General features: G+C 43.9%; 1 protein-coding gene across 4 annotated transcripts in view; it reads right to left on the reverse strand.

Annotated features, from left to right (window-relative positions):
• Positions 1–13,845, reverse strand: part of SAP130 (Sin3A associated protein 130) — a 239,210-nt gene that overhangs the window by 100,687 nt on the left and 124,678 nt on the right. For all 4 annotated transcript variants that reach the window (XM_033958364.1, XM_033958365.1, XM_033958367.1 and 1 more), the window contains exons 13-14: positions 10,914–11,210; positions 10,128–10,302 (exon numbers count right to left, since the gene is read on the reverse strand). In XM_033958364.1, coding sequence (XP_033814255.1) covers positions 10,128–10,302; positions 10,914–11,210 — 472 coding nt within the window. The remainder of the gene's footprint in view (positions 1–10,127; positions 10,303–10,913; positions 11,211–13,845) is intronic.

Genomic DNA, 13,845 nt, shown 5'->3' on the forward strand with positions numbered 1-13,845 from the left:
CCCCTTCTCTCCAGCTCCACTCCACCTACCACCTATTTCCCTTCCCCCCCCCCTCAATCCCCAGACCAGATCCGGCAACTGTCTCCCTTCCCTTCAGCTCTAGCCAGTCCAGCAGCCCAAGCAACCCCCACCCCCTTTCACAGGTGCAGCAGCAGCCCCCCCCTCATGAGTCCAGCAGCCCCCTCCCCCCTCCCTAGCATGGGTCCAACAGCCCTCAACAAAAAGCAATACAACAAACCTGCAACTCTCCTGGGTTGGCTCCTTTCATGCCTCCCAGGGCGGGCCTACCAGCCTCTTAAACGCTTCCTGCATGCAGCACTGCTCCAGAACCTTCTTGCCATCTAGCCCCTCTTTCCGATGTAATTTCTGGTTTCGCCAGAAGTTACATCGGAAGGAGAGATTTGGAGGCAAGAAGGTTCCAGAGCAGCGCTGCGTGCAGGAAGCTTCTAAGAGGCTGGTAGATTTATAAACTATAAAGAGTTTTATCTCATGCAAAATTGCCCTCAGCTACAGACAAGGGTTGACGCAGATGACCCATTTAGTATTTTCGAGTTTACACCCAGCGGTGTCTACTGCGAGCTGTCAAAGCTTAAGGTTAACAAGGCAATGGGGCCTAACAACCTACACCCCAGGGTGCTCAGGGAGTTGTGTGATGTCTTGGCGGAACCGCTATCCGCGCTCTTCAATCTCTCCCTTAGTACGGGTAACGTCCTGTTGGACTGGAAGACGGCTAACGTCATTCCACTCCACAAGAAAGGCTCCAAGATGGAGACAGCAAACTACAGACTGGTGAGTCTCACATCAATAGTGTGCAAACTAATGGAAACTCTAATCAAACGCCAATTGGATACGATCCTGAACGAGGAGAATCTACGGGATCCCCGTCAACATGGATTTAAGGGGAGATCCTGCCAATCCAACCTGATCAGCTTCTTTGACTGGGTGACGAGGAAGCTGGATGTTGGGAAGTCCCTGGACATCGTATACCTAGACTTCAGTAAAGCATTCGATAGCGTACCACACCGCAGGTTGCTGAGCAAGATAAGTTCTATAGGATTGGGCGACACATTGACGAAATGGGTTGGGAACTGGCTTGGAGGTAGACTTCAGAGGATAGTGGTGAACGGCACCCCCTCCGAAATGACGGAGGTAATCAGTGGAGTTCTGGGCCCGATCCTATCCAACATCTTTATAAGAGACTTGGCAGAAGGGCTGCGAGGTAAAATAACATTATTTGCCGATGACGCCAAACTAAGCAATGTAGTGGGCAAAAGCACAACAGACATAATTCAATGTCCGACAACATGATGCACGACCTACTCCTACTGGAGCGCTGGTCTAGGTCCTGGCAACTCAGCTTCAATGCCAAAAAATGCAAAGTCAAGCACCTGGGCAGCCAAAATCCATGCAAGACTTACACCCTTAATGGCGAGATCCTAACAAGAACTGAAGCAGAACGAGACTTAGGGGTGATCGTCAGTGAGAACATGAAGACTGCCAATCAAGTGGAGCAAGCTTCATCCAAGGCAAGGCAAATCATAGGTTGCATACGCAGGAGTTTCGTCAGCCGTAAGCCTGAAGTCATTATGCCATTGTATAGATCCATGGTGAGGCCCCACCTGGAATACTGTGTGCAATTCTGGAGGCCGCATTACCATAAGGATGTGCTGAGATTGGAGTCAGTCCAGAGAATGGCCACTTGGATGGTCTCGGGACTCAACGTACGAGGAACGGCTGGATAAGTTGCAGCTGTACTCACTCGAGGAACGCAGAGAGAGGGGTGACATGATTGAGACATTCAAGTATCTCACAGGCCGCATCGAGGTGGAAGAAGATATCTTCTTTTTCAAGGGTCCCGCAGCAACAAGGGGGCATCCGTGGAAAATCAGGGGCGGGAAACTGCACGGGGACACTAGGAAATTCTTTTTCACTGAAAGGGTGGTTGATCGCTGGAATAGTCTTCCACTTCAGGTTATTGAGGCCAGCAGTGTGCCTGATTTTAAGGCCAAATGGGATAGACACGTGGGATCTATTCACAGAGAAAGCTAGGGGAGGGTCATTGGGGTGGGCAGACTAGATGGGCCATGGCCCTTATCTGCCATCTATTTCTATGTTTCTATGTTTAACTATTTTTTCTGCAGCCCTCCAAGTACCCTATTTTTTCTGCGGTCCTCACAGTTAAAGTTTAACACCTTTCCTTTCTCAAAATTGACACATTTACGGTAAATCACTATATTGAAAATAAAATCATTTTCCCTACCTTTGTTGTCTGGTGACTTTATTTTTCTGTTTTTTTTAACTATGTTTTAACTATGTTTCCAGGACCTTCTTATCAATTGACTCTTTTTCTCTCCATCATCACTTTCTGCCCTACATCCATCTTTGGCATTAACTTAACATTCAATTTTTCTGCTTTCTTATCAAAATCTACTTTTCCATGTCTTACCTTCCCTTCCTATCTCTCTCACCTTCCTTCCCTATTTTCACAGTCTGACATCTTTCTCCTTCCTTTCTTCCCCCTGGTCTGACATCTCTCTCCTTCCTTTCTTTCCCCTGGTCTGGCATCTATCTCCTTCCCTCCCCCTCCATGGTCTGCAGTAGTATTCCCCCCCCCCATGCATCAGCATTTCTCTTCTCTCCCCTCCCCACCCTGTGCAGCATCAGCATTTCTCTTCCCCCACCTCCCCTCCTTCCTTCCCTGGAAGTGATGATTGAGTGTCAGCTCCCTTGCTGAAGTCTTTTTTCCGTTCAAAGCTGCAGATGGTGGCTCCTCTCACAATGCGTGCCTGCATTGGAAGCCTTCTCTCTGCTGTCGTGACGTCAGAGAGGCTTCCAACACAGGATTGCACGAGAAGCTGCCACATGCGGCTTTGAACAGAAAAAAATCTGCAGCAAGGGAGCCTACACTCGATCATCGCGTCCAGACCGTGAGCTGCAGAATAGTACCCGGGGAGCCGCATGTGGCACACGGGCCACAAATTTGAGACCGCTGATTTAGAGCATGTTGTGGCACTGCTTGCATAATAAGAAATCTACAAGTCAAATTGTATCTTTCTACAGTAACTGACCAAGATGTATCCACTTTTCATCCCTCCTCACCCGGGTTCCCCCTGGCCAAATAGATTCTAATATAGCTACATTCAGGGAACTTTTTCTACATATACTGCACAATGTTGAAACACAATCCACTGGCAAGAGTTTTGTCAATATGCCACGACATGAACATCAAGCCGTCCGGTCTTTACAAAAAGAATTAAGGGCGATAGTAAAACTAGCAGACAAGAGGCGTTCCATAGTTGTCCAAGGGAGAGATCAATATTAAAAAGAAGTTTTGCGTCAACTTGGAGACATTCAGTGCTATACCCCCTTGAAGGAGAATCCAATTTGTATACTCCAACAGGAGACAGCTATAGTTGTAGATAAAAGCCTTGACGAATGGCTTTATCATTAAAACAGTCACTTTTTGAAAAGTACAAGCAAACGGGTTCCTCTGGTTTTATACTGTTCCGAAAATACAAAAATCCACTTCAAACCCTCCTGGAAAACCAATTGTATCTCTTCGAGACAGCATACTAGAACTATTGTCTAAATTTTTAGGCTACTATTTGCGACCTCAGGTAATACTAGCCAAGTCATTTATTAGGAATACCACACATTTTTTAAGGAGGATACAGTCAATTACAGATTTGAAACCTTCTGATATTCTGGTTATAATAGATGTGGTATCCCTAAACACTAGCATACCACAAGATCAAACCCTCAAAGTGTTAGAGAGAATTCTGAACATTAGATCTCAGACTCATAGAATCCCTACAATCTTCCTAATGGATTTGGCGTCTTTTATGCTCAAGAGGAATTTTTCAGCTTTGATAACCAATTTTTCCAACAGTTCCAAGGTGTTGCAATGGGAACAGCAGCAGCTCCTAGTATAGCGAATTTATTCATGACTGAGTTTGAAGAAGAAAATCTATATAAAGATTCTTCGTTTAGAAACATCAAAGAATGGATACAGTATCTTTTGTGTATGGACCACTTTCCCCATGGATCTCGCTCGTGAATAGGTTAAACACTTTTAATCCCAACCTCAAATTCACAGTAACATCAAATATTGTCAGTAGTTTTTCTCGATACGCAAGTATATAATGTAGGAACTAAGTTACAAACCACTATTTTTCATAAGGCTTAAGAGAGAGGAATAGTTTGTTACAATACACCAGTTGTCATCCAACAAAATTGAAAACATCATTGTCCATTGGCCAAGTTTTACGCATTTGATGCATATGTTCAACGCAGGATGACTTTTAAAAGGAGGCAGCCATTTTTAAATCAAAATTGTTGGACCAAGGCTATCCCAAATCAGTCTTTTATAAGGCATATTTAAGAGCCTTATATGCCAAACAGGATTTGCTACTAAAAGACAGCATCAGACAAGAAAGTAGCAGTCAAGTATGTGTATTATAATAATAATAATTTTATTTCTTATATACCGCTATACCATAAGTTCGAAGCGGTTTACAAAGAGGGTCATGCCGGGAGAGGGTGCAGTGTTTACAGTATCCCAGACAGGCTCAGACTATTGCCAAAAGTATTCATTATTGACACGTCCTACAGTTACATTCAGTTTTTCAAGAAAGACCAAGCATAGCATATACAAAAGGGAAAAATTTGGCTAATCATCTAGTTACATCTATGTTCCAGTCAACATGATCACCAGAGTTAATATCAGGGAAACATTCAGCATGTGGCCAACATACGATATGTACTATCACAATTGAAGAAGATACATGGATTCATCCAGTTACAAACAAGAAGTATCAACTGAGGAATATTATCACATGTACTTTCACTTATGTAGTGTATGTGATAAACAAGCCCATGCAAAATGTTATATGTGGGATGTACAACACATACCATCAGAACCAGGCTTAAACATAAAAGCTGCTTTAATACGAAGAAGCTTGTGGCACATTTGGTATCCCATCATATCCAGCAAGGGCAGTGGTTTTCTGACTTGCGTTGGTGTGTTTTGGAACAAATAGCCCAAATGTTTAATGGGGATAAGGAGTCTCTTTCGTTGACACATAAACATTGGATTTTTACCTGAAGTCTTCCTATCAACCTTATGTACTAAATAAAAAGGTTGACTAGTTAATAAAACAATAAAGACAATTTTGCTCCTGTGAGAGAAGCTATCATCAGTGTGATATTATATACTTCTCAGGATCACATTACGTCTACAGTTTCTGAATTACATATACTGTATTTTTCGCTCCATAAGACACACCGGACCATAACCAAGAAAAAAAAATTGGTTCAGAATTTTTTTCTTCTTGGTTTTTCCTCCTTTACACGTAGGTGCATCTGGTGGTCTGGTGCTGGGAAGCCTGCAGCCCGAAACAACCTGCAGTTCAAAGCATGAAGTCGTCTGCAGTCCCCCCATCCCAGCACCCCTGTACCTTTTTAAAGTGGTCTCCTACTGGATGGCTGCCTCTTTGTAGAGCGAAGCACAATGCTCACCTCCTCTGCATCTTCCTCTTCCTCACTGTGCCTCCTCTCTGGGCCGGTTCTCTGCTTCCTGCCCACCATTCATGCCCAGACCACGCTGCCCCTGGGGTCGTGTCAAACAAGCCTTGAGCTTGGCAGGGGATTGGTTTCCTCTCCCTCATCTCTCCATTTGGCTCACACTCCCCTGTGGTCTACTCTGATTTCCTGTCCTCTGTGCCCTTTTCTGAATTCAGAGCTACAAGATCTGCTCCAGCTTTTGGCCTTCTCCCTCTAGACGAAATGCCGGCTCTCCGTTATCCTCATCCCCTGCCGTGCTGCGATTCTTGTCGCCCAGCTCGTTGTCCATCGGCTCCCCACCTAGTCCTGTCGTCTCCTCCTTGCCAGAATCTCCCGCTAACAATTTAGCAGCCAATGCTTCCTGCAGCCGCTGTGTCAACTCGGCCTTCAGCCCGCAGCAGTCTAGGCCCCGACGCTGGAGATCGGCCCCCAAGTCGGCTACCTTTAGCTTCCGGGTGTCCAGCATGCTCATAGCCACTGCCGGTTTCCCCTCAATGTGTGCGGACGCACTCACGTGCAAAAATTACAAATGCTGGAGGGGAGGAGGCGGGGAAGGTACGCGTGCGCCACTGCCATTAAACCACCCAATCACAGCCAATCGCGGCATGGGAGCAGGCATTGTGCATCACTGCAAAGAGGTAGCTGTCCAGCAGGAGACCGCACTGGACCACTGCCACTTTAAAAAGGTACCAGGAGGGGGGGGGCACGCGGTGTATTCGGTCCATAAGATGCACCTCCTTTTTGGGGGTGGAAAAAGTGCATCTTATAGTCCAAAAAATACCTACAGGTGACACAGTAACCTGTAAAATACCTACAGGTAACCTACAGGTGACACAGTTATGTCAGTGATATTCTGTTTCTCATTTTTCCAAAATCGATGACATTTGGCACAAGTTTTTCCATAAGTGATTTTTTAGAATTGTCCTTTGTTCCTAAACTATAAAGTTAATTTTGATTACATCATTACGTTCTCTTTAATGTGGGAGAACGAAGTCGAAGAACAGCCCTCTTGAAAAGAACACTCGAATAAGCTGTTACTCTTACACTGAACACTGAAGTTATTTGTGGATTACATGAAAAATTCTTGATAAACGCATTTCAATAGTGGAATTGGCGTCTACCCGACAAAGAAATGAAATGGAGAATTCTGTTGGGTAGCTTCCAGTCACCCCGAAAGAAGAAAACAGCTAAGTGACTCCTACAAAAAAGTTTTGTTTCTGCTGACTAGAGTTGAGTGAACAGGTTATTTCTCATTTTTGATGATTTACCGTATTTTTCGCTCCATAAGACGCACACTAGATTTAGATTAGGAAAAAAAAACATTCTGAACCAAATTGTGTACTAACATATACCAGGCTCTGCACCCAACTCCCCTCACTCCCTGCCAGGCTCTGCACCCTGTCGTCCCCCCCTACTAACTGTAATGCAATTTTTTTCCTTTCATTTTTCATATACATACAGCAGATATAAATTCTCAAAACTGACACATTTCGATCACTAAATTGAAAATAAAATCATTTTTACTACCTTTGTTGTCTGGTGATTTAATTAGTTTCTGGTTGAACTTCCTTCCGACTATGCATCCAACATTTCTTTCACAATCCAGCCCCATCCCCTTTGCGTCCAGGTCTCTTATCTCTTTTCCCTCTGCTTACCCTCCCCAGATCCAGTGTCAGTTCTCCTTTGTACCTACCACTACCTTTGTTCCAGGTCTCCCTCCTCTGTTATGATCTTGCATCTCTTTGTTCTTCCTCAGGGTCTCTCCCCCTGTCTCTTCTGTCTGCACCTCCCATAGTCCAGCATCTGCCTCCTGTCTTTCCTCTTTGGTCCAGGCCTCTCTCTCTGTCTTTCTGCTTACAACCCCCCATCCCATCCCCATGTCCAGCATTTGTTCTTCTTTCTTCCAGGTCTTTCTCTGCTTCTCTTTTTCTCCTTCCTTCCTTCCTCCCTGGTCCAGAATCTTTCCACCTCTCTGCAGTCTCTCTCTCTCTTCCCTCTATACACCCCCAAGTCCAACATCTGCCCCCTCTCTTCTGCCTCCCCTTTGTTTCAGGTTTCTCCCTCTCTCCATCTTCCTTCTGCTAACATTTTGTTTTTCCTCTCTCTACCCCCTCTAGTCTAGAATCTGTCCTGTCTTCAAGTCTGTTTTCCTGACCCCCCCCTCAAGGTCCTTTTCTGTCTCTCTCTCTGCCCCCAGGTCCTTTTGTCTCTCTTTCTCTCCCCCGCTTCTCCTCCCCCCAGGTCCTTTTCTGTCTTTCTTTCCAAGTAGGAAGAAATCAAACCAAAGTTTTTTGGGTGCTGGACAAACTTTTCCTTGAAGATCTCCTTCTTATGTTCTGTCCAAACATTCATGAATTGCCTGTCTTTATAAACCTTCATGGGATCTTCCATCAATCCATTCATATTAAAAAAACTTAACCCATCTCTGGCTCAGCATCAAACATCATGAAAGGAATGACAGACAGCTGCCGCATCTGTTTTTCATGGTTCTCTTGTTCAGAAAGCTCATCGATGATTTCTGAGATCTCATGTTCACTTCAAGCGATAGATGCAGACAGACCAGCCCCTCGGTGACCAACCCTTTGAAACCGTTCCTGCCGCTCCCCCTGTTTGCGAATTTCAGGGAAATGTTTCTCATAGTTTTCTCCAGTTTTGGTTTCCTTGGCCTTCTGGCGAGGATTGTTCTCAATTCTGTCCACTTTCTTCTACCAGGCTTGATCATAACTTTGAGAAATTTTCTGCTCCCTCTAACTCTCCCCCCCCACCCCCCAGTGTCCAGATCAAGCATCCCGCCGGGGCCCTTGCGATGGGCGAGGCCTTACCTCAGATGCTTCCTGCACACAGTGAGAGGTCATTTTCTGGGCTGTGACCGCCGCTAAGCTAATTACGGCAGCCTGCAGAGCGAACCTAGCAGGCTGCCTTTGGCCTCCGTAGTACGTTTCCTCTGCCAAAGTCCCGCCCCTCCTCTGATGTCAGGGACGGAACCACGGCAGAGGCAATGTGCTTCGGAGGACAACGGCAGCCTGATAGGTTCACTCAGCAGGCTGCCGTAATTATCTCAGCGGCTGTCACAGCACGGAAGACGATCTCTCGCTGAGTACAGCAAGCAGCTTGGAGGTAAGGCTCCGGCGGGATGCTGGATCTGGACACCGGGGGGGGAGAGAGGACCTTGAGATAGCTGGGTGCTCACCGACGCTAGGGAGAGCCATATTGGGCATGGTCATTAAAAATGGTACGACGGGGTGGGGTGTTTAAAAAAATATATCTTCGCTGCGTAAGACGCACCGACATTTTTACCCACTTTTGGGTGGGAAAAAAGTGCGTCTTATGGAGCAAAAAATACGGTAGTTAAAAGAAGTCTCCTTGAGAAAATGATTTAATAATATAAACAAGTTTAAAAACTCTAAGAGATGTGGGGGTCTGTGGGGGGAGGGGGGTTTTCTTGAGGCCTTGGAGGACATAAGAGTACAGTCCTCTTTGGCAGGTAGCCTTTATTGTAAATTCTTTGCTTGTCATATTGCCATTGTTTGTTTGTGGTTCCTTCTTGTTAATAAAAATAAATTTAAACATTAAAATTCTAAGAGAAAGTATGATATAGCAGTAGACCCATTTTAATGATTTCTGCTCAAGGGCGTGACCAGGGTTCCACAGGGATACTGCACTTCACGATGAGTTCCCTCTACTAAAATTCTCTTTGAGGGATAAAAAACATACATTAATATTTTGGTATAAATATGTTTCTTGGTCAAGATTTAACCATGTGGGGAGCCTTCAACAAATGAGATTTTTTGGTTATCTATGGACATCTCTTTCAGGAAATTATCCAAACCTATTTTTAACCTTGCTAAGCTAACTGATGTCACCACATTCTCCAGCAACGAATTCCAGAGTTTAATTACACATTGTGTGAAGAAATATTTTTTCTGATTTGTTTTAAATCTACTATTTAGTAGCCTCATTGCATGCCTTCTATTCCTAGTATTTTTGGAAAGAGTAAACAAGTGATTCATATCTACCCTTTCCACTCCACTCAGTATTTTATAGACCTCTTATCCTATCATCCCTTAAACATCTCTTCTCTAAGCTAATGAGCCCTAGCCACTTTAGCCTTTCCTCATAGGAAAGTCGTCCCATCCTTTTTAATCATTTTTGTCGTCCTTCTCTGTACCTTTTCTAATTTTGCTATATCTTTTTTTGAGATACGGCAACCAGAATTGCACACAATATTCGAGGTACGACAGTACCATACAGCGATACAAGGGAATTAAAACATTTTCATCTTTGTTTTTCTTTCCTGATAATTCCTAACATTCTATTTGCTTTTTTAGCTATAACTGCCACTGCACATTGAGATGGTACATCACCACTTGTTAACATTCACTTACAAGAATAAGCTGTCCTATGACATGTCCCATACTAAATAATATCTTTAGCATGTGCCATATTTCTGAATGTACAGTACCTTTCTTGTGACTGAAACCAGCATACATAGTGCAATATTTAGAACTCTGAACATGGATGTATCTCACCCTTCCAAGGAAAGGATTTTGTGTGAATGGGCTCACCCATCAGTGGTTGGCTTTTTCCGGAGGATGCTTGGGCGCGGTGAGGAGCCCTGGGCCGGGGTGCTGCTGCTGGTATTCTGGTTGTGAGTCTGCACCACTGTAGTTGCAGCTGGAGGAGTGCTGAAAGTGCTGATGGGATTGGCAACAATAGTAGCACCATCTGACAGGACCACAGCTGGGAGGAAAACGAAAAGCATTGAAAGCAGTGCCAGAGCAGCCAAATCAAGACAACGATACCTTCCAGAGCCATGGTAAGGTGAACTGCATAAGCAGGACCAATAGCCATGATTTTCTAAAGAAGCTTCCTTTCCAATTTTTCTGTTTTTAATTTCTTAATAGAACTTGTTTTTGTGAATTACCATTTCATAATTCCAGAAATGAGCACAGTGATAGACAGGTAATACTAACTTGCTATTAGTTGGACACACACAACAAAGAACTAAATTTGTCTTTTGTAATATATACTGTATATGAATAATCTGAGAGACAAATTACATTTACATTATTCAGTGCACTATTCCTTGGACCTAAAGACTAATTCTGTCTGCCTAGTTTTAGTGGGCTCTGCTACCAACTTGTTCTCATTAATCATTGTCCTAAGAGATTCTCCTCTCAATTCTCATTGGTTAACCTGTTTCTTTCCATTGGTTAGTTTCATCTTTCTTCTGTCTAAAAGGTTCTATCATTAGCTATTTTATTTTCCTTACAGCTCTGCCAAACTTTTTTAGTGGACCCTTCCATCATTTTGTTATGCTTGAATCAATCCAATTGGAAGAAACCAGGTACCTGAAGTCTTGGATTCGGTCTGTGCCTGCTGAGAACCAACTGATGCTGGCTGCAGTCCTTGGGTACTGATTGGTGGAGCTGGGTGGAGCCCCTGTGTTCCAACTGATGCAGACTGGATCCCAGGTGTACTGATTGGCCCAGAAGAAATGCCCTGCGTGCTGATTGGTGCAGGTTGAATTCCTTGGATATGACGGGCATGAGATGCATCCACAGTCATTAGTTGCATGGGGTTCAAATGAACAGTAGAAGCCACACCTACCCCCGTCTGTGCCGTGATGGTGGAATTAGGTGCCTGAGCTGAAAAGGAGAAAGAATTGCATACCTCAATGCAGAATATACCAAGACAAGTGTTATATTAGGCCCAAAGAACATAGTGCATATTTGTTTGCGAGGATAGATACTAAGCTTGGAAATGATGAAGACTACTTCAGCCCAGCAGCAGAGATGAATACATGGCCTGAGGCACTACATTAACACAGTTCTCCTCTTCTTCCTTCTAAAAAGAAGGATCTTTGAAGAGAAAGCGGGAGGAGAAGGGGTACAAATAGTTGCCACACCTTTAACAGGACCTGGCCTGAGGTTTACACTCCTGCTGGAGGATGGAGACAGAAGACAAATGAGGACACTTACATGAAAACCATGATATCCAATTTTATCTGTCCCTATTTCTATTCACAAATCCCTTTGGACCTAAAAGTGCTTAGTTGAACAAGTCACAGAAATGCCACTAAAAACATAATGGAGGTGCAATACCTTTCCCTTCCACTACCCTTCTGCTGCTTTCCTCCTAAACAAGAGGGTGCTGAAAAGTTCTCAGCTCAACCAACTTCCTAAATTCTGAGTGTATTATTTTATTTTGCTAAATGTCATTTTGCAGAATTGTAATTCTATGTTTCTGACATTGTTTCAGATCATTGATTGAACAATGTCAACAAAAAGTGTGGAATTTTCAAGTGTGGAACTCTGAGCCATCATAAAGTTCCTATTCCTGCAGACGAAAACTCCAAAGGAATTGCATGTATGATGCAAACATTGAATGACAAATGCCCATCCTACTCCACAGTGAAGAAGTGGTGTATAAACTTTCAGCATGGAAATTTCAAGACCAAAGATGCAGCAAGGTCTGGGAGGCCTCAAACAGTGTCAACTCCTGAAATTGTTGACCATGTCCATGACCTGATTTTGGCAGATTGGTGAATATTAGTGCTGCCCCATTCAGGAAAAAAAATTTGATTTTATTCGAATCGATTCAGCCTATTGAATCGATTTTTTGATTCAATTTTCCTGCCCAATTGGGTGTTTTTTTCAAACATCATGGTGTATTTATTTTATAGCCTCTTCACCCCCTTTGCCCTCTCCTACCCACATTGGCGTTGTGGTGTAAACAAAATAAACAAAACAAAACAAAAAAAAGACTTCCTCTCTGTTAAATCCTAGCTCACGTTCACGGTCTAATACCAGCTCTGGCAGGATACACATTTCAAATCTGACACATTATAATCACAAAACAGAAAATAAAATTATTTTTTCTACCATTCAAATCATTTTGGTCCAAGGCTCTGCGACAAATGTCTTCTGATAACTCACTTGACAGGGTCTCTTGCCCATTTGTCGTTTTCTTCTTTCTCCATGCTAACCATCCATCTTCCATCTATGTCCTACCCTTCTGTTTCCCTTCCTTCTCCCGGAGGTCTGGCATCTTTCCTTTTTTTCATCTCTATTCCAGTAGCTTTCAGCAATGGACCCCACCATCTCTCCTTTTCTCAACTACCCTTTCATCCAGCATCTAAACTAAATTAAATTAAACCTTAGGTTTATATACCGCATCTTCTCTATAACAGTAGAACTCGGCATGATTTAGAAGAAATTAGAAAGGAGAACAGATACAATATGGATTTGGAATAGTATGGAGAGGAGCGGAATTTACAACTTTGAAAATAGCAAAGTTTTCAGATGTTTTCAAAATGGTTGGAAAGAGCCCAGATTGTACAGTTGAATAGGAAAATCATTTCACAGCTCAGTAATTTTGAAAAGCAGAGACTTCCCTAATTTGCCAATGTAGGTAATGCTTTTCAGCGTAGGAAAGGACAATTTAAATTTTTGAGTAGATCTGGTAATGTCAGATCTTACAGAATTCCAAGGAGGAAGGATGCCATGCAAGATCTTAAATGTTAAGCAGGCACATTTAAAATAAACCCTGGAAATTACTGGAAGCCAATGAAGTTTTTGCAGGAGCGGAGAGATGTGATCACCACCAGTTCTCCCTTTCACTTTCTAACTACCCTCCTATCCAGTATCTCTATCCTCTTCCCCCCCATACCATCCCTTGTGTCCAACTTCTCTCCCTTTGTTCCTTCCCTCCCTAAATCCCATTGTCCACATCTCTCTCCCTCTCCTGTTTTTAGATCTATTATTTCTTCTATCCCTCTCATCTCCCCTCTCCATGATCTCCCCCAAGTCTATTTTCCCCCTCCACCATCCATCTTCCCCTCTCCACCAAGTTCATTTCTCCCATCTATCTTCTCCCCAACTTTCCCTCTCCAGTCCACCAACTCCCCAAAGTCCATCTCTCCTCTCCATGATCTCACCAACTCCCCAACTCCCCCTCTCCCCCAATCTACCTTTATTTTGATGTTATAACATGTTGCCAGTGGTGGTAGTGATTTAGCGATCCACTCCTTGTGTCTTCTCTCCACTGCGGCCAGCCCTCAGTGAAAACTTCCTGTTTCCGCTTGGGTGGCCGAATGGAGAGAAGACGCCCAGAGAAGCGACAGGGTACCGCCGCTTTTGCCTGGCTAGGGAGGAGAGGAGAAATACTTCCGGCCGGGGAGGAAAGAGCCTTACTGCCACTGATCTGCACGCAGATGTTCGTTCGGACTTTCCCTCTGCCATCAGTCTTTACTTCTGATGTAACTTCCAGTTTCGCAAAACC

This window comes from Geotrypetes seraphini, chromosome 9 (genome assembly GCF_902459505.1).
Source record: "Geotrypetes seraphini chromosome 9, aGeoSer1.1, whole genome shotgun sequence".
NCBI classification, from domain to species: domain Eukaryota; kingdom Metazoa; phylum Chordata; class Amphibia; order Gymnophiona; family Dermophiidae; genus Geotrypetes; species Geotrypetes seraphini.